Here is a 21,925-nt window from a genome sequence, read left to right as displayed (position 1 = left end):
GACAAGACCTTGCTCTATTACCCACGCTATAGCTCACTGCAACCTTGGACTCCTCTGCTTAAGCGATTCTCCTGCCTCAGCCTCCCTAGTAGCTGGGACTACAAGTGCGCACCAAGACGCCCAGCTGATTTTTAAAAAAATTTTTGTTGTGATGAGTTCTTACTGTGCTGCCCAGGCTGGTCTCAAACCCCTGGGCTAAAGTGATCTTCCCGCCTTGGCCTCCCAAAGTGCTCATAAATGTATTTTTTAAAAAAAACTGTTTGGCAAAAAAACCCCAGAAACAAACAAAAAACACAAAGAAAATAAAGATGGAAGAAAATATTTGTAGTGCCTGTCTCAGACACAAGGCAGACTTCTTTAATACGCAATAAATGCTTACAAATAAAAAAGGAAAGCTCAGTATCTATGAAGATAAATGGGCAAAAGCTATGGACAGAAAATTGAAATGCCATTTTCCACTTGTCAGACTGGCAAAGATGAAGCATTTTGAGAATTCCCCGTGTTGGCAGGGATGTGAGAAAGTGGACGTTTATGCATTGTTGACTGAAATGTACATCAGCACAATCCTGAAGAAGGCACTGTGACAAAACTTATCAAAATTGAAGAGTACAAACCCTTTGATCCATCAGTTCTACTTTTTGGAGTTGATCTTACAGATACAGAACAATATATAGTCGTCCCTCAGCATCCGCGAGGAATTGGTTCCAGGACCTTCCATAGATACCAAAGCCCATGGATGCTCCAGTCCCTGGTATAAAATGGCAGTGTTTGCATATAACCTACACAATCCTGCATGCTTCAAATCACCTCTAGACCACTGACGACACCTAATGCAATGTGAGTGCCGTGTAAGTAGTTGTTACACTGTATTGTTTAGGGAGTAATGACAGGACAAAAAAGACCGTACATGTTCAGCACACACATTTTTTCCAAATATTTTTGATCCGCAGCTGATTAAATTCATGATGCAGAACCTGAGACCACGGAGGGCCAACTGCATGTAAGGATATTTACTGAAGCAGTATCTGCAATGGCAATGCTAGAATAATCTAAGTGTTGACTGACAGAGTACTGGTGAAATGATGGTGTAACCACCCGATGGTTTCCCGCATGCAGCTGTTTCAAAGCGCAAGTCGGCCTTGTGCACCCGTCTCTGATGGCACAGTAAGAGGGTGATGGGGACAAAGTGCAGTGTGTGCGATCTCTGGAGGTAGCATGGCACTGGGAACAGTGGCTACCTGTCGGGAGGGTGACTGAGGCTCAGGGACAGGATCGGGAGCCTTTTTACTTTAGGCCTTGCTACTTTTTCAACTGTACCATGTACATGTTATTTATCTGAAATAACTTAAATAAAATTATGACATAGGTCCAAACAAACCAAGGAACAAAACATGTATGGTCCATGCTGAATTGGCCGCCAGGTGTCCTGAAGCACTGGGGTCAGGGGTGTCCAGGCAGGAGAAGAGGGGGTACCACTATACAGGAAATGGGGGACCTCTATGGTCAAACATCCCTGGTTTCCTGGGTCTGTGTTCCCAGCCAGGCCTTTGGCCTGTCCCCTCCCAAGGCAGCAGGAGGCTCCGGTTTCCTACTCACAATCTGCACGTCCAGGTGGCCCAGAGACCCTCTGACATGTTAACAATAGGCTGGAAATCAGAGGTCATCTCTGAGTGACCTTTCCTGCAAGCCTCAAATAGGCCACCTCCACCACGGGCTCCCATCACGGGGTCCCTCTACACTCAGTTCACCAGGAAAAACAACCAGGAGAGAGGAGACCCACAAACGCCATGGAAATACCATGGCCTTGAGCGTTAGGCTCTGATCTAATTAATCTCTTCTAACGCTTGCAAAATGGATGGAATCGCAGTATTGCTGGAGCTGATGATAGACACGGAAGTAGATGTTACTTGGTTTCCATGAATTTTCAAAAACTTGGGTCACCTTTATTTTGCTTCTCAGAGCAGTGGAGCTCATATCACACAAGGTAAAACATGACAGTTCAGTGGAAGCTCTCTGTTTTCTTCTGAATTTACCTCTTTAAAGACTATGTGAATATATGACTTGATTCTAAATCTTGACTCAAAGTCATTGCTTTAAGAGTCAACATAGCACAAATTCTGAAATGACTCTAATCAACTCCATTCATTCATATGACACACGATGCTTACTGTATGCAGATAAGCACCTTCTGCATATAAGCGCCAGGCAAGCATGGCATTTGCTTTCCACAGTTCAATTCCACCACCCTGTAGAGTACTAAAGCCACGTCCATTAACTAGTGATGAGAACTTGACTCCGTCATGTGGGCCGTGGCAATAAGAAGTGGATCTTATGCGGTTGTATAAAAATTCAAGGATAGCTCCTCCAAGCTGATTCTGAGCCATCAAGTTCTTCAATGTTCTAAGAAGCAGCTGCAAAATTTCCTTGCCAAGAGTTGTGGCAGGCCATGCAAAGAGGGGCAAAGTCCCCAGATAATCGAGTCGGGGGCAGCAAGACACCTGGCAAAGCCCTTCTGGTGACTCTCAGGTCATTAAGCGTTCTGAGAAACAAGCAAGAGAAGCACTGCCTGTCAGGTCAGGCAGCTCATTCCAGCCTGGAGGGATGGCCTTCAGCCTTTCTAGGGTTTTAGACTTTGGCCCTTCAAGACTCAAATTCAAGCCCAATTTGATAGGCAGCTCTGCCCCCACACCGGCCCTGCAAGCTCAGCCAGGCTCACCTGGCCCAGACCCTAAACCGCACTCCTTCCCTTTCTGTTCTCTGCGGTCACCGTTCATGAGGGTGACTGAACCGGACAGGTGTCAGAACCCTCTGCGGGGGACAGGACCTCTCCATAAGGGTACCACGGAGGAGGCACGACTGCTGCTCCCTGGCCCTCACAGCCAGCATATCTGGGACCTCTCTGGGAGAGAGGCCGAACATTGCCGGCGTCTGCAGTGGGGAGGAACAATCGCGCATTCATGAATCACCCCTCTTTTGTGCTTCTGCTTAGAAGAATATAATTTGTTAATTTACGGTAGTTGTTATGGCCCAATTAAAGATGCCAACACAGAAAGGCTGACTGAGCTGGGCTCCATCGTATGCCAAAGCCAGGTAAATCCAACCACGCTTCCAGATGCGAAGGACCGCCAATGGTGTCAAACAAGGTGGAACATCATACGATTAGGCTTGGCAGAAAAGGAGTAAACAGAAGGACAACTGGGAGATAATAAGCACTCTTCTCAGCCCAATTTGGGCTTCCGCCATGTACCTTAGAGTCAAGCCTGAGAAGGCCCAGTTAGGGTCGTGCAGATGATGTGATAAAACTTGAGGAACGGAAGTTACCTTTTATGTAGAAATATAAATATGTAAGCAAATCAACAGCCACCATTTGCTTGGAAGCGCCGTATCATGGCACTCACTCTAAAATGCCTGTGCACTGGATTTATTCATGGGCTTCCAGCTATGCGGAAGCATCGCTGAGCCAGCAGACTGCCTGGTGAAGCTGGGCACGGGCTGATCGCCAGGTCAGAGGCTGCTGCTACCTGTCTCACTCTCTAGGGATCCCCAGGAGAGCCACTGGGGGGGTTGGGGAGGGATGCCAAACACACTGGCCCTTCCCTGGCTTTGATAAAGACATCAATACCCCCTGTCCCCTCTCCCAGGGACTCCAAGACTTCACTGATAAGATGTGCCAGGAGACAGGCACTACTCTTAACCCCATCGTACAGATGAGGAAGCCAAGGCTGACAGTTAAAGACTTTAACTCAAGTCTACCAAGCTGGTAAGCAGTACCGCTGGGACACCACCCAAGCCACCCACAGATAGTCTGGGGTGTAGCTCCCTGGCCCCTCTGCAGCACAAATCCTGCAGCCCACACGGCAAACTCCCCAGGAGTCCTTAAGAGTCCCGCTCAGAAAATCTGTCCTGGATGCCTGCTTTGTGCCAGGGTACTGAGGCAGGGGAGGGATGGGGACATACAGAGTAACTCATGGTTCCTATAAAGAAGTAGCAGCATTGTGGTATGTGACTACGAAAGCTTTGATTTCTCGCGATGAGGGCTGGGGGCTGACAGGCAAGCACCTGCCCGCTGTGTCCCGCGGCCTCTGGCATAGCAGTGGGCTGCGGGAAGGGGCACAGTGGTACCTGCGTGGAGCCAGATCTGTGCCAGGGTCATCCAGGGGTGCAGGGGGCCCTGCTTGGGGGCGCTGCTCTGCAGAGACGAGGCCACTTCCGACAGTGCCTGCTCCACTCTGGAGGCTGCTACTGACGTGGCGTGGATGGAGCCTGCGAAGGTTTGAGAAGACTGGATCAGGGGTGAAAGGGCAGACTCAGCCAGCCCACCAACCTCCCCTCACCCACACAGACACACGTGCGGAACATACACACACCCTCAACCCTCGGTGTTCCAAGATTTATTGTCCATGAAGAAATGTGGACAATCACTATGGCCTGGAACCTCAGTTTCCATCCTTTTGCTCTAGCTACTCTTTTAGTCAACACACAGAGCACATGCTATGCTAAGTGCTCCTCAGTCTAGCACAGTGTGAGTGTTGGGGGCAAGAGAGGGCAACAGCGAGATACACAGCCACGATACAAGTGTTAAACAATGGCATAAAGGAAGTATTACAGAGGGACATTACAAAGCACCCCCGTGAGGGCCTAAACCTAGGAACTGTATGGTGGGGAGGGGGAGGAATCATACTCGCCTCCTGGGTTGGTATTTGCAATAGACGTGTTGACCACTCTCAAGACAAACCCAGCAACTCCCCATTACACTAGTGTAAGCCTGGCTTTTGAAAGGTGGGCAACACCCCTGCATCTGAACCCTATCCTAGGACATGACTTAAAAACCGTAGAGAAAGCACACTTTTGCCCTGTGTATAAGCAAATGTCTATTCTTAAGGCTCATGCTAGACTAGTGGAGGTCGGGTTACAGCAAAGACGCCTGCGGCACAGAATATACACCAGCCTAACTACTCGGTAAAACCCACTGTCCTGAAAGGCTAAGGAGCGGGGCAGAGCGCACGTTCGTTAGTCAAGGGCGAGGTGTAGTGCGTGAGTCAAATGCAAAACTCATTTCTCTCCACGCTGACATCGCAGAGGCCCTGATGACCAGAGACTACCTTCCCACACAGGGGCTGGTCCCCACCTCTTCCCCGCATTCACTCTTGGAGGTATAGTTTCAGAATTGAGAGCAGGATTCTGTTATTTCAAATTTAAAACTATTAATATTTATAGTCACCTGCAACATTCTTAATTTATAATTTGTCAGAAAGTTCGGTACGGAGATAAACATTCCAACATTGTTAGCGGTAACTATCAACTCATCATGAAGTTTAAAATAGTGATGATATGTAAAGATAAATGCTGACTACAAAAGAAATCGAGTTAGTTGTATTCTAGATAATACAACACGCTTTTGTGAGCATAAAAATAATTTTAGTTGGTTTTTGGCATGCAGCACTGTTTATTCATTTTAAGACTATCTGCAGTCACAGACTGACCATCCATAGTATGTTTTGACTGTTTCAATGCAACGGTAATGTGGATTCCTCTAATACACTCAAGTCTTTGGTGGGGGTTTGGTGGATGGAAACCAGAGTGGGAATCCACCTTCCATGGATGACCCACAGACAGATAGCGCTCGCGAGGATGAACACAAGCAAAACAGCCTCCAGCAAAGGGCTAAAAGCTGCTGCACAAGGAACTTGAGCCTGAGCTAAAAGATTCTAATTGATGGCACTATGACTCAGGGGAACCTGTAAAGTTTGGCTAAGAATCTACCCTGGTTTAGACAAAGTATGTCTAACCATTATTGTTAAAAAATCTAAATAGCAAAATGAATAAACTGCTGTAGAAATTTTTGGTCTTATTTTGTTTTTAACCTTTTTATGGAAATAATATTTTAATTTTGATAACAAGGACTTGATGTAGTTTTCCTGAGGTCTTTAGTAGCAGTGATCAGTTAAGGAAGTGAGTAATCTGGAGGTCGTTGTTGCTATATTCTGCCACTGCCCACTGGGCTGACCTTCTCATACACCACCTTGAACAGTGGTTCTCAACCTTGACTCCACATCACAATCACCTTGGGTTTAAACAATCGTGATGTCATAGCTACACCCCAGACCAACTGAATCACTGACACTGGGCTGGGGTCAGGCACCTACTTGTTAATAATCACCCCACGTGATCCCAAGGTGCAGCGAAGGCTGAGAACCACTCACCCAGAGGGACAGGAAGTAGATGGTACTGACATTTGGTCACGAGAAGTCTGTACACGGGCCAGCCAGCTTGAGCTCTCCCCTGCTTCCCTGTAGCTCAATGGGCATCGGGGAAACAGAAGTTCCAGGAGGATCTTATTCTCTAGAACACTGGTTCTCAAACGCTTTGGTCTCAGAATCCCTTCAGGTTCTAAAAAACTACTGAGGACCCTAAAGAGATTGTTTTTATAGGCTACTATATTGATTAGATGCATTAGAAATTAAAACTGAGCCATGTTTAAAATATTCACTTATTAATTCATTTAAAAATAATAATAATAAATTACAGCTATAGAAAAATTCTATGAATTTTCTACTAGGTTCTATAAATCCTTTGCTATAAGGACTTGTGACTTTTAGAGGGGTTAATTTTGCTTTTAGGATTAACTGCTTTGTTTGTTTGGTGCATGAACTAATCAAAACTACTGCCAAAATTCCTTCTTTTTGTGATATCTATATACAACTAAATTAATGAATTCTTAGCATAATAATACATTTTACTATGAATAAGGTCTGTCAAATGATGATGATCATAATGATGACAGTGGTGGTTATCAGTTTCAGAGAACACACCATGTTTCAGGCATGGTGATTAGCACTTTACATATATTATTTAATCTTTGAACAGTTCTGTGAGGCAAGTAACAATGTTATCTGCGTTGTTTAGATGACGAAATTGAGATTTAATGAGGTTATGTAACTACCTAAAGTCATACAGTCTGTAGGTGGCAAAACCAGGACTCAAACACTGGTCTGACTCCAAATTTAGCCTCGCAATCCAGCTCCAATGCCACATCCTACAGGAAGGCTGCTGGGAGCCTTCCGCTTCTCCAGGCAGTAAGTGAGACCCTGGGGTCCTCGGTGCTCCCATGTGGGTGTCACTATCAATGTAGAGACCAAAGTTGATATAACTGTCTCCCTTACTAGACTGTGTGGTTCTAGAAGACAGGAATTGTGTTCTCCATTTAAGTATCTTCAGGGGCTAACCATGCCAGGCCCATACTAGGTATTAGGGAAACGCTTGTGGAGTGAATGAATGAGTACTGTCAACAGACACGTCGCTGTATGAAATTTGGAAAAGGGTGGTCCCCTCTTTTGGATACATGTCTGTGTGCTCTACTCTTCTTCCCTAATAATGGCTCTAAGGCTAGACTTTTCACTGTCTCAAAGGGCTTTTCAGTGTAGCTGTCATCAGTTCTGACAATTTGGACTAAAAATGACAGTGGCACACAGAATTAAACACTGGACATCACTTAGTGACTCCCCCACCTCAATGTAAATAACTCATTAAAATATAGAGAAGAATAACAAGTTATCAGAAATAATTTTTTTCTTGCTAGTCAATTCCTTGTTACATTTCACAAGGGCAGAGAGCCTTGATGTTCTGAATGAGGGATGGATATGAGGGCCTTCAGATATTTATTAGTAATAGCAGATGACTAACAATAATAGGACAATTATATAATAGTTAGCATCTACCATTCCTGGCAATAATACAATAAATACAAGTCTTCTATTGAATTAGTATTTGCCTGGGATGGGGGGATAAACATAATTTGAATCAGAATGGATATAGTCGATTAAAAAAACAAATCAAAACAACCATATCTTATTGTTTCAGAGAACTAAAATGGTAATTGCCAACACAGATACTGGATTTTGATTTATGTTGGTAAATAAATAACTAGAAACACTGGTTCTAACCAACATATTTTTAAAGAACTCTTTTCTTTAAAACAGTGCTCCTGCATTGTACATGAGGATGAAGAGCCCTATTAAGGTAGAAATGGAAAAATTGCGGCTTGAAAAAGGAATCAGAAGGAAGAATACAGGACATATTTCCAATGCAAAACACAAGACTCTGGAGAAATAAGTTTCCAAATAATCAGGTTCAACAGGTAAGCTAGGGAAACTGCCCGGGGTGCCGTGCACCCCGTATGCATCACACTGATTGAGAAGAGCCCCCACCCCAGAACCCTGAGGGCTGTGCTGCACCAAGGAGATCGTGCGCCTCTTCCCTTCATTCACAGGACACAGTGGCTCTGCAAAGCCACTGCAAAACCCACTGAACCGAGAGCTGACATGGGCAGGTGAGAGCTTGCTCTAAAATCTAGCCCAGGGTCTGTGGCCTTATTGCCTGAATGGTCCAGGGGCACAGGATGTCCTGGAGCCGAGGCGATCGGAACTTCCTCAAGCCCATGGCTTTGTCTGCCCTCCCACTTAGACCTCAAGAGCAAATGTTACCTGAGACACCTGATACAAAGGCTAAGTGCCACTTAAAGAACCCTCTGATTTCCACATGCAGGGTTTCCTTTCGGGCTTCCCAGGACCACTGGGTGTGAGGATGGGGAGCAGGGAGGCAGCAGCAGAACCAGGAACTGCAGTGGAAAGGCTTTTCTCCATGGGCCAGGGGACCAGGAGCCAAGGCCACTGACCTCAGCTCTGGACCCCTCCCGCGGTTTCCTGATCCACACTCCTATCACATGTTGAAGCCTGTTGAGAAACCCTGCTACAAGTAGGACACTGGGAACAGCTAGCTCAAATTGCCTTTGCAGCTGAAGCCTTTCCAACAGTCCTTTTCCAGTGGACATGACACATCTATGGTCAATTTCACATAGATCTAGACCGTGGCAACCATACGAGCTCTATTTCACTATTCAAAGTTCATCATTCAAAGGGATCCCAGAGCCAATAATTTTGCTAAGCAACAGGCACAATAAAGTAAGTGGCTTAGTTATGCTTGATAACCCTGTATTTTCACATAGGGTCACTGAATAAATGGCATATGATATTCCAGCTACACTTTTGACTATTATGGTGGCATTAAGTGGCTCCAGTCTGAAGGACCCCCACCTTCCCTCTCCCCTCATGTCTTCACAGCATGTGGAAGATGAACTCTATCTCAGACGGAACCCCGCCCACCTAGTGACTCGGTGAGCATCCCAGCGCCAGGAGCAATGGACAGCTAAGGCACATGATGTGCCAGAAAAATCCTCTACCGAAAGAGAGACCTCAGCAGACCATCTCGCGTGAGGCTGTCGGGATTCTGGGCAGCTCTCTGGTCCCCAGCCCTGGAGAATTAACTCAGCTGCCTCATGTGCACGAACATGGGAGAATGACGGAGCACGTGGCTGTGCCCCAAGTCTCATCTCTGCTTGTCACCCACATTCTTTCTGCCTGAGGCCGCAGCAGCAGACACCTGCCCTCCCCACATTTTTCTGGCAAGTAGTGGAGCCACTCCATGAGAGGCATGCAGAAGTCTCCTGCTGCTAATGAATCTCTGCACTTACTTTCCCTCAGTCCCGAAATGATTCTGTATTATCTGTCAATAGAGTCTATTCAGCTTCCAGTTCTTAGAAGTTGTGCCCCAAAACAATTAAAATATAAGGAAAAAGCAGCAGTTTCATTTCTTAAAGACTCCATCCGAATACTAAACAGCGATCTGAATGACTAAGCATTCTGTCAGTGAGCTTTGCTTGAAAAAATTCATTTTTAACAGGAAAAGAATTTGTTTCTCAAGGCAGGACTTGGAAATAAATCAGTCCAACACTGCAGACTGCTGGCAGCCCAGTGACCTTCTGTCTCCACACCTGCCACCTGTGCTCAAACAACCAGAATGTTCTTGGGACCGAAGAAGGGAAGGAGGCTGAGGAGCTGGTGATAACTCTCTTATTTTCCAAGGGGGGAGGAAGAGACATGAGACTCCACTCTCACTGCAGCTCTCAAATGAGGCATATTTTCTCTGTACTTTTTAACATAAAAAATGTTGGTATCTCTCCATTCTCCCCCCCGCCCCCCCAGCCTGGGAGTTCCGACAATTCCATCTTTGCTGTAGGGCGGACCTGCTTTCTGAGGAGGCGACTAGGGGTGGGGGGCTGCTCACACTGCTGTCACAGACCTCCCTTGCACATTTGCCACTTCCCTGAGAGCTGCCACCTCCCCTCTTGGTCGTGGGTCCCCCCACGTGCAGCGGGGGCAGGGCTCAGCAGCTCTATGGGCAACTGCTAGTGTCCCACCAGTTCCACCGACCATGATGTCTCCTGCTGTGGGTTCCTCTGATAAGTCACTTTGGTCACCATTCTAGTAGGTGCTTCCCTCTTTCACCGAGTGAGGAATAGATCAGGACAGCTAAACCCACAGCCCCAAGACGAGATCACAGTTTCCAACTGATCTTTAACAGATGATCAAGCACAGTTTAAACCTGACAGGATGTGTCTTCCCCAGAAGGGGGAAAGCTCTTTCCAGGGAAAGCTTTAGGGAAGGATCCCACTAAGGCAGGAGAGACTGGGGTATGTCGTCACCAGTGGGCATGCGGGGGCCGGCACAGCATGCTGCTGGCGGGTGTTGGCAGGGCCAGGTGGTCACACGGAAAGCGTGGAGGGAAGCCGCTTGCAAGCATGCAGGAAGATGCCAGCTGTCAGAGTGAGCCGCCGCCGGTGGCTCTGGGCTAGAGACAGCACCTTCTGGAGGACTACAGTGGGCAGAAGCTTCCATCTCCACCTAAACCCTCCCCGCTGCATATTCATGAGGCTGTTTCTGGACTGAAGTGCCCTTCTGCCTGGGGGGAGCGGCTGCTCTCTGGGCCTCTAAGTGTTTGTCTTTGAAGGCAGCATTATGGGGAAAGCCTCCTGGGTTTGGATGATGTTCTAACTCTGGACACTTCTGAGTGCCATTTACTGCTGACTTGTCAATCTCCTACAATTCCATTCAATCATGTTTAAAGAAAGACACCACAGAACTAATTAATGGGAATTATATTAAATTAATTTTAGTTTAATTAAAATAACAAGAAAAGATTACATATTAGGGCTGAATTTTTAAAATTGCCACCCCTCAAAAATGGTGGGGTCATCACAGAGTGATGTTTTCACATAGTTTTTTTTTTTTTTTAAATCTACTTTATTCTATTAAGCAGGAACAGAGAATGAAATATGCCACCTGACTAATCACTTCCTGATCATGACATACATTCTTGAAAGTTAGGAAAAGCAATGTCAATAATAAAATGCTAGTCATAATGCAAAGGGGAAAAACCCCCCACTACTCTCTTGAGTTCATTTCTCAAGCTTTTTTATTTTAGAGATGTATTCTTTCATTAATCTGTTTTGTCCCTTCTCCTGGTGACTTACTGCTAAAGAGAGCAGCGATTTCATCAGAATTAGTGATAGGAAAAACTGAGCCAAGAACCCAAGTCAGCAGTCTTGACTTTAGCATGTTCTTGGATGGGAGAATAAAACACCAACACACATTTTTCACCAAAAAGACAACTGCTAGGGCACTCGGGAAGGGGGCTCCCTGGGGTCCCCGGTCTCAGGAGTGACGGGCAGTGTGGACAGAGTCCTGAATGGCTTGGGGCCTTAAAATCGGGATCAATTACTGCCAAATCATAAAGCCATGTGTAAACAGAATAATTATTAAATTTACATTTTTATGGATAAGGAAAACTAAGGCACAGAGAGATTAAAAGAGTTGCCTGGGTTCCTCTGCAGAACTGGCCCTTGGTATTGAAAGGAAACTGGCAGTGAAATCTTTTTTATGAAGCACCTAATGTGATAACAATACCAAAACATGCCTCTTTTCTATTATGGACTGTTCTCAAGCCAGAAATAAAGGCAAGTCTAGGCTGAGCTGGGCTTCAGAGGGGGAAATCAACTCCTTGTGGGAAAGGGGGATATTTGCCATAAGCTAATGGCTCAGATAATTCAAATGTGCTGGATCACCATATACAATACCAGCATTTCCCAAAATGCAATCCATGAAACACTGATTTCACAGGGTGAAAAAATGACTAAATTAGATTTGGAACACTGAGTCAAACAAAGCCAAGAAAGTCTTGAATTTTTTAAATTGCAGGATTTCTCAGAACCTTTAATGTGCTAATGTAAACTGTAAATCTCTAGGCAGGAGATAGATTATTGCCCAAAAATATTTGACCAAAGATAATCAGTGGTCTAAAAAACATCATTTGGGAAATGTGGTAATTTACTAATGACTTAAAAGAACACCACCTAAAGCAGGGAATTGCTTAGTCTCCTTTAAATTTAGGTAGAGATAGCTTTAAGTTTTGTGATGTCTGTTTAGCTTATTTTAGGAAAATTAAAAAATTAAAATTGCTTTTCTATGCAGCAGTAATGGTTGCACTGGAAAGGAATTTCATGATTCAGCTGGTTCCCTCCAATGTATGGGTGACCCACCTTAGGGGGGCCAGGGGTCTCACGCCTCCAGTCAGTACCAGGGCTGCTCTCATCTATCCACCGCACACCCTGCCTTGGGCATTTGTCCTACAATGCCTTCCTCCGTAGTCCTCCTCAGGTCAATACTGCCTCCTTAGTACATAAACCCAAGCTGCACTGGATGCATTAGAATCTGTGGGGACGGGCTCCAGGTGGCAGAGTGGGCAAGCAGGCGGCAGCTTGACATCCATCATCTCAACATTCCCAACACTCGACAACACAGTGCACATTCCATGGTGGAGGGAAGTGTGACTCGGAGACCCTCAGAGGGTTAATAGATTGGTAAACTACTTACTAACTGAAAAAAGGGAAGGAAAACCATGAAAGTATACTTCTGGAGAGTTGCCTTGGAACAACAAATCAAACCAAAAATTAAAATCAAGAAACAAAACATTTGAAAATCAAAATTAAGGCTAAAAAAGCGAACAGAGTTCTAATAACCTTCCAACTGTTAAGTCTGGCTGTCTGGCATCAGATTTCCATTCAAGAGTGATACACATTTTTTCCACTAACAATGATTTTTTTTTTTTTTTTAAATCAAAGAAAGGCCAACTGGGCATTCCCCTATCCATTTAAATGTTCACTGAGCACATGAAAGCTGACCAGTTCATGTAATGCGTTTTGTTTCCAAAGCAGGAAATTCCAAAGGGAAGGAAAAAATAATCAAACGAGCAGGTTTCAGGTCTTTCCACACATTAACCCTCATCATGATTCCAACAGTTTGTAGGGTTGGGCTAGTTTTCATTCCTATGAAGTCAAAGGGTTGGAGGGAGAAATTCATAAAACTTCAGGCCTTGGCTATCTGCTTGTCCTAACAGAAAGAGGTGGGATTTAAGTTAGTTACAGTTTTAATCAAGAAATTCTACACTTAGCAGTATGTTTTCCCTCTCTCGAAATGTTGTATCTTTGTGGGGGTGGGATTCTCAGAGCTTCAGTCTTAGTTAAAACACCTGGTTACTGGCTAGGCAAGGTCAGAGGATGGAAAGCTTCACAGAGAATAAACAACTGAGCACTGCTTGGGACTTACTATACTCAGCGGAAAGCCCGGTGGGGGGCTCATCGCCCCAACAATTTACTAATTAATCTGATATAAAGAGCCTCACTGGAAGAGTCCAGACTTCAGTCTTCGAACGAACACAGGGCTCCCAGGATGCAACGCAATAAACACCGGCAGGTAGGTTTGTTGTGCAAACAACAGTGGACGGGCCACTGGGAACATATAATGTTATTCCAGAACAGTAAGATCCCATTTTAAGATAATAAATGCAGCAAAAGTCAATGTAAAAAACAATTTTTCTGGAAAAACCAAAGCTGGCAATTGCCCCAAGGCATTGCATTAAGAGAAAATGTCTATTTTAAGAAGTGCATTAAAAACAACATAAACAGTTTATAAACATTAGTTTCATATTCCATTTCATAAAACTGCGATTGCCATTAAAGTTCAGAACACTTAATATGCAGAAAAGTAAGGTCACAGTGTTTCTTGGTTTGAATGGTTTATTTTAAATGGTAACCTCATTTCTGCCCCGGCTTTGTGTGTGTGTGTGAGTTGAATGCAGCGGGTTAGCCATCCCGAAGATGAGCACATTAGAGAAAGTAGTTCTTTCTGGCACCAGTTCCCTTTATGAGCTTTTGTTCAGCATATAACTGAGCATTTGGAACAAAGATGAGCCCTTATAAATCATGGATATAGAGATTAAATTTTCTGGCAGTGCTGGCAATAAAGTGAACATTAAATAAATGAGTGAGAGAACACAAGGATGGACTGTCCTGGTGAGATCCATATTTAGGTCCCATTTAAGGACTTTACCAACCAGTGTTTCATTATAATACAGGGACCTTTTATGTTGTTGCTGTTGTTAATCGGCAGGTCCTGGAACTCCCTAAAGCAGATTTTAAAAATTTCTGTATTATTTAAAAACAAGATTAGACTAAAATACTGTTCAGTTTCTCTGCAGTTTCATAACATAAACCCTACATTTTTCTTTGTTGCAAATGGATAACAGTTTATAGCACCATTTCTCAAAATGTGGTCTATAACCTACTGGCATTGGAATCATAAGGGGGCAGTTTACAAATCCAGATTCTTGGGCCCCACCTCGGGCCCACTGAATCATCAACTCTGGAGGGGTGGGGACCAGGGGAGCAACCATTTAAAAAGCTCTCCCTGTGATTTTAATGCCCAGTAAAGTTTGAGAATCACATATTTAAAGGGCCCATGGCCATTATCTTTAGAATACAGCCTTGATTACTATATACTGGTTGAATTAATTTCTAAATTGAAAACCATAAGTTTTTACAATTAGATTATTATTTGCAAAATGCCACAGTTTGCCTTTTCTTTAATAGCATTAATTATTATGCGTTTATATCAACTCCAGCAAAGCACAGAAGGACCAAAGAACTAGAAGCAATATTCTAGAAAAGCTTCCATTTGTTCTGCTCAGAACAGGTTTCTTTTACTTTTCAAAGAGGAGATTGGAACTTGGGCGCCAATGTCTGCAATCCCAGGTTTCCTCCTGCCCGAAACAGCTTTCAAATTTCCAAATTACCGAGATTTTCTCTCTGACAAGTTTGATGGAGTTTCCTATCCAGCTTATCAGTTAGGAAGATTATCAGAAAGTAAAACAGGCAAGTGAAGCAGGTCTAACAAGAAAGGAAAAACCATGTTTACAGAGAGAGGGTTCCGGGCGGTGGTGGGGACCTGGGTCACTGAATGAATGAGCTGCAGGGGGCCACACAAAGGTATCGGGTTTGGGATGAGAATGAAGATGAGAAGATACAAACAGGTGGAGAGGAGATTCGGTTCTTGAAAGAGAAGAGGAGGAGGAGGAGGAGGAAGCTGACACTAAAAAAGTAAAAGAGAAAAAAAAGGATAAAGGCAAAAAAAATTTAGAAACACAAAGAAAAAAACCAAACTAGCTTTTAATATACTCACATAAGCTGCAAAGAAAATGAGGTCATGTAATACACAATCATTCCTCTACTGACAGTAGAATACAAGTGCTTTTCGAAGAAAACAAATTTGTTTTTCCACTGGTTATTTAATTGGTCTGCAACAACACCATGGAATAAAAATAAGATTTACCTGGGCACAGATTCAGCAGTGTGATCCACTAAAAGTAATACATCTTTAGTCTACAATACTCAGAATGTTCTAGGGGAAACTACTTTTCTATTGGAATGGGTTAGGACTTGATTTTCAGAGATTTGTTTTTTATGAGAAGCACTTATATATAGCTTGCTTGAAAACTACGGTTTTCCAAGGTGCACCGATATGTCACAGTCCCAGCATTGTGACCATGGAGACCACTTTCTGAGGTGGTGTATGGTTGGGTGCCCTGGTTGGGCACTTGGAAAAGGAAGCCAGTCCCGCTGCCTTCGTGCCTTACAGCTGGAGCAACGCGTGGCAGTGGGGAGGTCACCACAGCTGCAATTAGAAATTTGCCCAAACAAAATGGATCAAACTTTCGAGTTAAAAGCATGATTTTGCTTTGGATAGGTATCTGGTAATATCGTACCGATTATTAAAGATAAATTCCCTTATCCCATATCCTGTTTTGAAGGCAAAAGGCAGAAAAAAATTTTTTTTCATCCTCTATTTAAGGAACTACCAACTTATTCCCAAGAAAAGACAATGACTCAGCTTCACAGTGAGGACTGCCACTCCAGTGGATTCCTCTTTCTCACTGGCTGGGACCTTTTACGTGACAGGGCGGGGGGTGGGGGGGGCGGCAAGGAAAGCCAGAGGTGATATTAGAGGGGAAATCATGTTCTGTAAGGAGGGCCTTTTCAGTTTGACACATCCACTTAATAAAACAAAATTTCACTCTGTCAGCTACAGTGGATTTGGTCAGTCCAAAGCTTATAGACCTGGGTTCCTCCTAATGTTACCGCACAGATCTGCATGTGGACAATTTCAGAGGTGGGAAACCATATGTCAGTTAATCAACCACTTCCAAAATCAAGAACACCAAGCTGTATAATGACCCAGGATGTTTAATAATTGTATTTATGCCTATATATTTTTAAAGCTATTATCTGTTAGACATATATCCTAAAATTTTAATAGGCAAAATACGATGTTAGGGATTTGCCTTAAAATACTCTATGAACGCCAAATGTAGGACAGGAGAGATAGATGAAACAAGATATTAATTGTTGAAGCCTAGTGGTAGGTGATGGGAATATTAGTATCTCTATTCTGGTACACTTGAAAATTTTCCATAATAGAAATTTTTAAAAAGAAAAAGAAATTTAGTTCTGGGGAAAAAACAAAACCAAACCTATCCAAGAGGACTTGTGGCCTCACAAAGGAATCTGTCTGCACAGTGGGTGACTCTGGGCCCCGTGCCCCAGAGCTGGCACGGCTGTGGTGGTGGAAGCTCAACGTTACTTTGGCTGTGCGCCCTCCCTGGTGCCAGCGCGGTGTGGCTTTGCTCGTGTTGGATGCCCGTGCCCTTTAAAGGGGATTTGGAAAAGTACTTAAGCATGGGGCAGGGGACGGACCGGTGCTATCGATAAGCTGCCACCTGCCAGGGCTGGGTTCTCCCAGGCCATATCTGATCTCACAGTCACTTCTGTTTGTTTTGGAACCATTCTGACCTCAGACAAATTCCTTTTCTCTTTTTCTCTGCAGCCCAGTTGCTCTTCTAGCTGAGCAGTGCTGCAATGGATGTTCAAAATTAGCCAGTCTCCTTCAGCAGCACAAGAACTGAAAACTGTGGCAAAGGGAGAAAAATGGCTAAGGTCATGATGGATGGATGAGACTGCAGATTGTAAAATACATGGGTTATGGAATACCACATAGCTGTAAAAAAGAATGAGGATTTCTTGGATTAAGAAATGTGTGTACCCCCGTAATATTCTGAAATAAAAAAAAAAAGAATGAGGAAATTCTCTATGAATGGATAGACAGGCATCTTCAGATATATTGTGAAGTGAAAAATGTCAAATGCTCAACAGCATACAAAGTGTGTGACTGTTTATAAAAGAGGGCATGGGAAATAATATATGTTTATTTGCACGAAAAAACACTGGAAGAGTGAAACAAAACTAATAAAAATGGTTACCTTTAGGGACAGAGAAGATGGAGGGGCAGGTACGGAAACAAAACTTCTCGATGGTAACTTCTGAACTACCTTTAGCTTTTGAATTATTGGGCTTTATTAATCAAGATGAAGGCATCTTTTCCATTTTTAGGCAAGCCTTTCTAATTTTTAAGTCTCTTGGATTTACATTGGCATTTCAGAATGCTTTACCCTCATTTACAAATAGTCTACAATAAATAAGGCCTTCTAACATGGCCTTCCATGTTGCTGATTCCTGGTCTCTTGGCTAAATGGATGGTGTGCAAACCAACACTTTGTGGCTCTGGGGGCAGGGCCGGCGGAAGGAGTCTTGGAAGGATTCCTGTGCACAGTACAACAACAACAAAATGGTCACTGGCCAGTGCCTGGGAGGCTGTGGTTTCCCTCTGTTATTCAGGAAGGGCATAGGAACCAGCAGTCCAGACTCCGAACACCTGTGCTCCCCACGAGTGAGTGGGTGCCCCTCCCAAGAGAGTGGCTGCACTGATACCAGTAAGGAGATGGGGGAGGAGAAGGAAGGGGCCAGGCCTGACCTAAACATTATGGCATCTGAAAAGGTTTGACCTGAAGAGGGAGACTCCTAGGGACTCTAGGGGAAATCTCCCAAAGTACAAAGGGGAGAATGAATAACAAAGGCCTCATTTATTTTCTGTCATTGTCTGTTCTCAATGTGATGTGGCATTAAAGTTTTGGGACCTCCAGGGAAATTAAGGTCCAAGCCAGCTGGAAGGAAAGGGGGCCTGAATTTAGTATGACTGTCCTCACAGGGCACTGAGGGGGAAAGTGGGAGAACAGTCCTGGGCAGCTGCAGCAGCTGTTCTGAATCAGCCAAAACTGCTGCTGGTGAGTTTCACCTTCTCTTCTCTCCCTGTGTCCAAGCCTCACCTTGCCTGACAGCCTGACCTCTTCCCTACAATGACGGGGGTTAGATAGGTCCCTCTAGCAGGACTGGACCCAAGAGGCAGAACTCTGCTGTGCTATTCCAGCCAGGGTCCCTGCCTGGTTTGCAGTGTAAGCCCACCAGTGACTGATGACCAATCCAGGGGGTCAGTCCACTCCAGGGGGTGAGTTTTTCTATGGCTCAGTTTGCATTTTGAGAGTGGCTGCAGGCCAGGTTAAACTACACTAATTTACAATTTGTGCCGCTTCCAATGCCCAACAATCCTTTGACCTGGGAGCCCCAAAGCCCTTGGATCAATCAGACTTCTCAAGTTAACTTCAAATTTCGTAAAAGGAGCCTAGTGCAGAAATGCAGTCTTGCAGGCAGCTGTGAGGGGGGCTTGGGCAGAGCACACACCTGGCTCCCAGAGGCCCCACCTCTCCCATCCCACCTGGGAACAGGTTTTCCAGGGGGTGAGCTCTGGCTGTGCGTGACTCAGGGCTGCTCTCTGGCTTGCTTTGGAAGGATTCTGTCAGGAGCTGGGATGCTGGGACACAAGGACAGGAGAAGGACTCTGTGGCTCCTTTCATGAAGCCAGCCCATGAAAGACCAGGCATAGCCAGGCAGAGATTGAGCCTTACATGGGTCCCCTGCAGGTCGGGGAGAAGCAACAGAAGCAGGCTTAATGCTCTAGAACTACCTCTGAGGCTCAAAGCAGAGTGACTTTCATTATGTTCCGTGGGTCTGTTGGGTCCCCACATTGCCACTGAACAGCCAGTCAGTACGTGTTAAGCCTCCCTAATCCGAAAATCTCAAATTCGAAATGCTCCAAAATCCAAATGTTTTTAAGCCCTGACATGATCCCACAAGTGGAAAATTCCACATCTGACCTCATAGAACAGGTCATGGTCAAAATGCAGCCAAAACTTTGTTGCATGCACAAAATTATTAAAAATATTGTATAAAATTACCTTCAGGCTATGTGTATGAAACAAACGAATTTCTTGTTTAGACTTGGGTCCCATGCCCAAGGTATCTCATTATGTATATGCAAATATTTCAAAATCTGAAATAATCTGAAAACCAAAAACACTTCTGGTTCAAGCATTTTGGGTAAGGGAAACTTGACCTGCATCACTGCTGGAGTCACTGTTTGGAGTTGTGGGGATGACAGAGGGACGCTGACTCCCTGTGCTCAGGCAAATGCGGAACACACAAGCGACATTTTTGCTCAGAGGCAGTAAGTGCTACAGGCTTCCACGTGGGGCAGTGGAATTAGAAGCTCAAAACCCACCTGCCACCCTACAGGGTCTTTTCACTGGGTGCACATGTGTTTATATGAGCAACTGCTTAGAAATCAAAACCTTGATTTCAGCAAGGTCTGAAAGCCGGAGAGAGGAGGAGAAACGGGGAAGCAGAGGGGAAAACTGACGGGCGTGGAAACCACCTAATTTCAGTTTCACATTTTAAGCTCTAAGAGCAAGGGGAAAAACAGATTTCAAAGCATTGTGCTGGGCAAATATTTCTGCCCCCACTGTGAACATTTGACAAAGATACTAGAGAAAATGTACCTCAGTTGAGTGTTGAACCTATTTGTGTGAGGAATTTTTCCAACCCCAGCCCCCCAGGCTCATCCCACACCACTCAGGGCCAGGCCCCATACTCTTGTGACACCATTTCGTCCCCTCTGGCTTTTTATTCTCACCTGTCTCAGGATCGCTGAAGTCTGGCAAAGTAATTGTATTAAGCTGTCGTCTGTCAGCAATGGTTCTATCTAAGAGGCTGCTCCCACGTCCAGAATCACTGCAAAACACAGCTACAAATGTCAGTCATTTGAAAGGTGGGAAGAGGGAAGGAGACAGAATCATCCGATACAGAATCCTGAAATGCAGTGAACACCTTTTGTGTGTTTTTCACGTTCTTCAGCGTCTTCACCCTGCCTCCTGGCTCAGCCTGGGCTGGGATTCCTTGCAGCATGCAGTATCACAAACACAGCCTAAGCCACAACCACAGAGCCTTGCTAATTTTAGCCTCTTTTGTGTCATCATAAGATACAAAAATGAAAACTTCAAGCCGGGTTCTCCATCTGCCTTACAGGGGGAAACTGATTGGCATCCTGCGCTGTGAAGTCTTAGAAGTTGAGTCCGTGAACACACAGTCCCTAAAGACTTGTCTCTGTGAAACGTTCCACACCAGCGCTTCCAAACCCTCCCTGCACAAGAAAATCACCCTGGGGCATTCTAAAAACCACTGACACCTAGGTCCCATTCCAGACCAAATAAATCAGAACTCCTGAGGCAGGCAATATTTTTCAAGGCTCCACAGATGGTTCTAAGGTGCAGCTGCCAGACTGAAGGACCCCTGGCCCATTTACTGAGGGCAATCGCAGTTATGGCCTCCTTTGGGTCCCCAGAACGAGCCTTTGGGCTAAACTGCATGGTTAACATTCTTCTTTAATAGATGAGGAAAAGGAGGTGTGAGGTGACCCCAGGAGAGCTGGAGCTGCAGGCCCTGCCCGGCACTGCTAAGCCGGAGAAGGCTGGCCGATGGGGACGTGAAGGGACTGGGAGGGAACACAGCAGGGTCTGGGTGGCCAGCTCCAGCCCTCTACTCCTGTCAGCTTCCTGCACTGCCTGTCTGTACCGAACCCCCTCTCCAGCTTGCACCTACAGAACAGGCTTGGCACCATCCATCTGGCAATGTCACATGGGGGAGCACAGCAGGCTTAACTGGGAATGACACAGTTAAGGGATCCTAGTTAACATAGGTTTTTGGTTTTTCTTGAAATTCTAAGAAGCTTGTAAGTCAACACTATTGCTTTTTCCCTCTATCATGACATTCTATCAAAGCATCTCCACAAAGAATCCTATCTGTCTCTTGACGTTTGAACCTTCAGTGCTTTTCTTTGAATCTATTTTTTTTCCAATCTGGGGCCTTTAAGAGTGATTTTTTTTTGTCGTTGTTAAGAAGTTCAAATTCTACAATAAAGGGACACAATTTCCTTCCTCTATGCAGCTGTTGCTAAAAGCAGTACAAACAAGATTTGGTATGAAACTTAATACCATTTATAGGCTGCAATTTCCACGTCCAGTGATGTAGTTAAAGAAATCCACAGGAAACAGAAGGAAACTTCCTTCAGAACAGACTATTTGTCAGCCTATACTTATTACATCATCCTATACATGTTTTTTGGAAACGGCTCTTTGGATTATTTCCATGACTCAGAAACAATAAATGTCTCTGAGCAGAAGACAACATAAAAGTACATGCAAATTTTCATTAATCACGATACTGAGTGAATACTTCTAGCATTGGTCTGTACATGTAGTATTTGTAACATAAATATTAAAAGGGGTTAATTATCTGAACACTGCAATGGCTGTCCACTTACAAGTTTTTCAGAAGACTTTGTCTCAAATGTAGTGAGCGGATGACATATTTTTTATTACTTTGGGGGTTCCAGGACACACAATGAGGTGCTGG

General features: G+C 44.7%; 1 protein-coding gene across 3 annotated transcripts in view; it reads right to left on the bottom strand.

The window, feature by feature from the left end:
• Nucleotides 1–21,925, bottom strand: part of TTC7B (tetratricopeptide repeat domain 7B) — a 240,934-nt gene that overhangs the window by 41,758 nt on the left and 177,251 nt on the right. For 2 of the 3 annotated variants that reach the window (XM_045562019.1, XM_045562038.1), the window contains 3 exons: nucleotides 20,148–20,245; nucleotides 12,768–12,818; nucleotides 4,123–4,263 (listed from right to left, as the gene is read on the bottom strand). In XM_045562019.1, the coding sequence (XP_045417975.1) occupies nucleotides 4,123–4,263; nucleotides 12,768–12,818; nucleotides 20,148–20,245 (290 nt within the window). The remainder of the gene's footprint in view (nucleotides 1–4,122; nucleotides 4,264–12,767; nucleotides 12,819–20,147; nucleotides 20,246–21,925) is intronic. The other variant, XM_045562029.1, reaches the window with a different exon arrangement.

This window comes from Lemur catta, chromosome 1 (assembly GCF_020740605.2).
Source record: "Lemur catta isolate mLemCat1 chromosome 1, mLemCat1.pri, whole genome shotgun sequence".
In the NCBI taxonomy this organism is placed as follows: domain Eukaryota; kingdom Metazoa; phylum Chordata; class Mammalia; order Primates; family Lemuridae; genus Lemur; species Lemur catta.
This window is presented reverse-complemented; position numbering and strand designations above follow the sequence as displayed.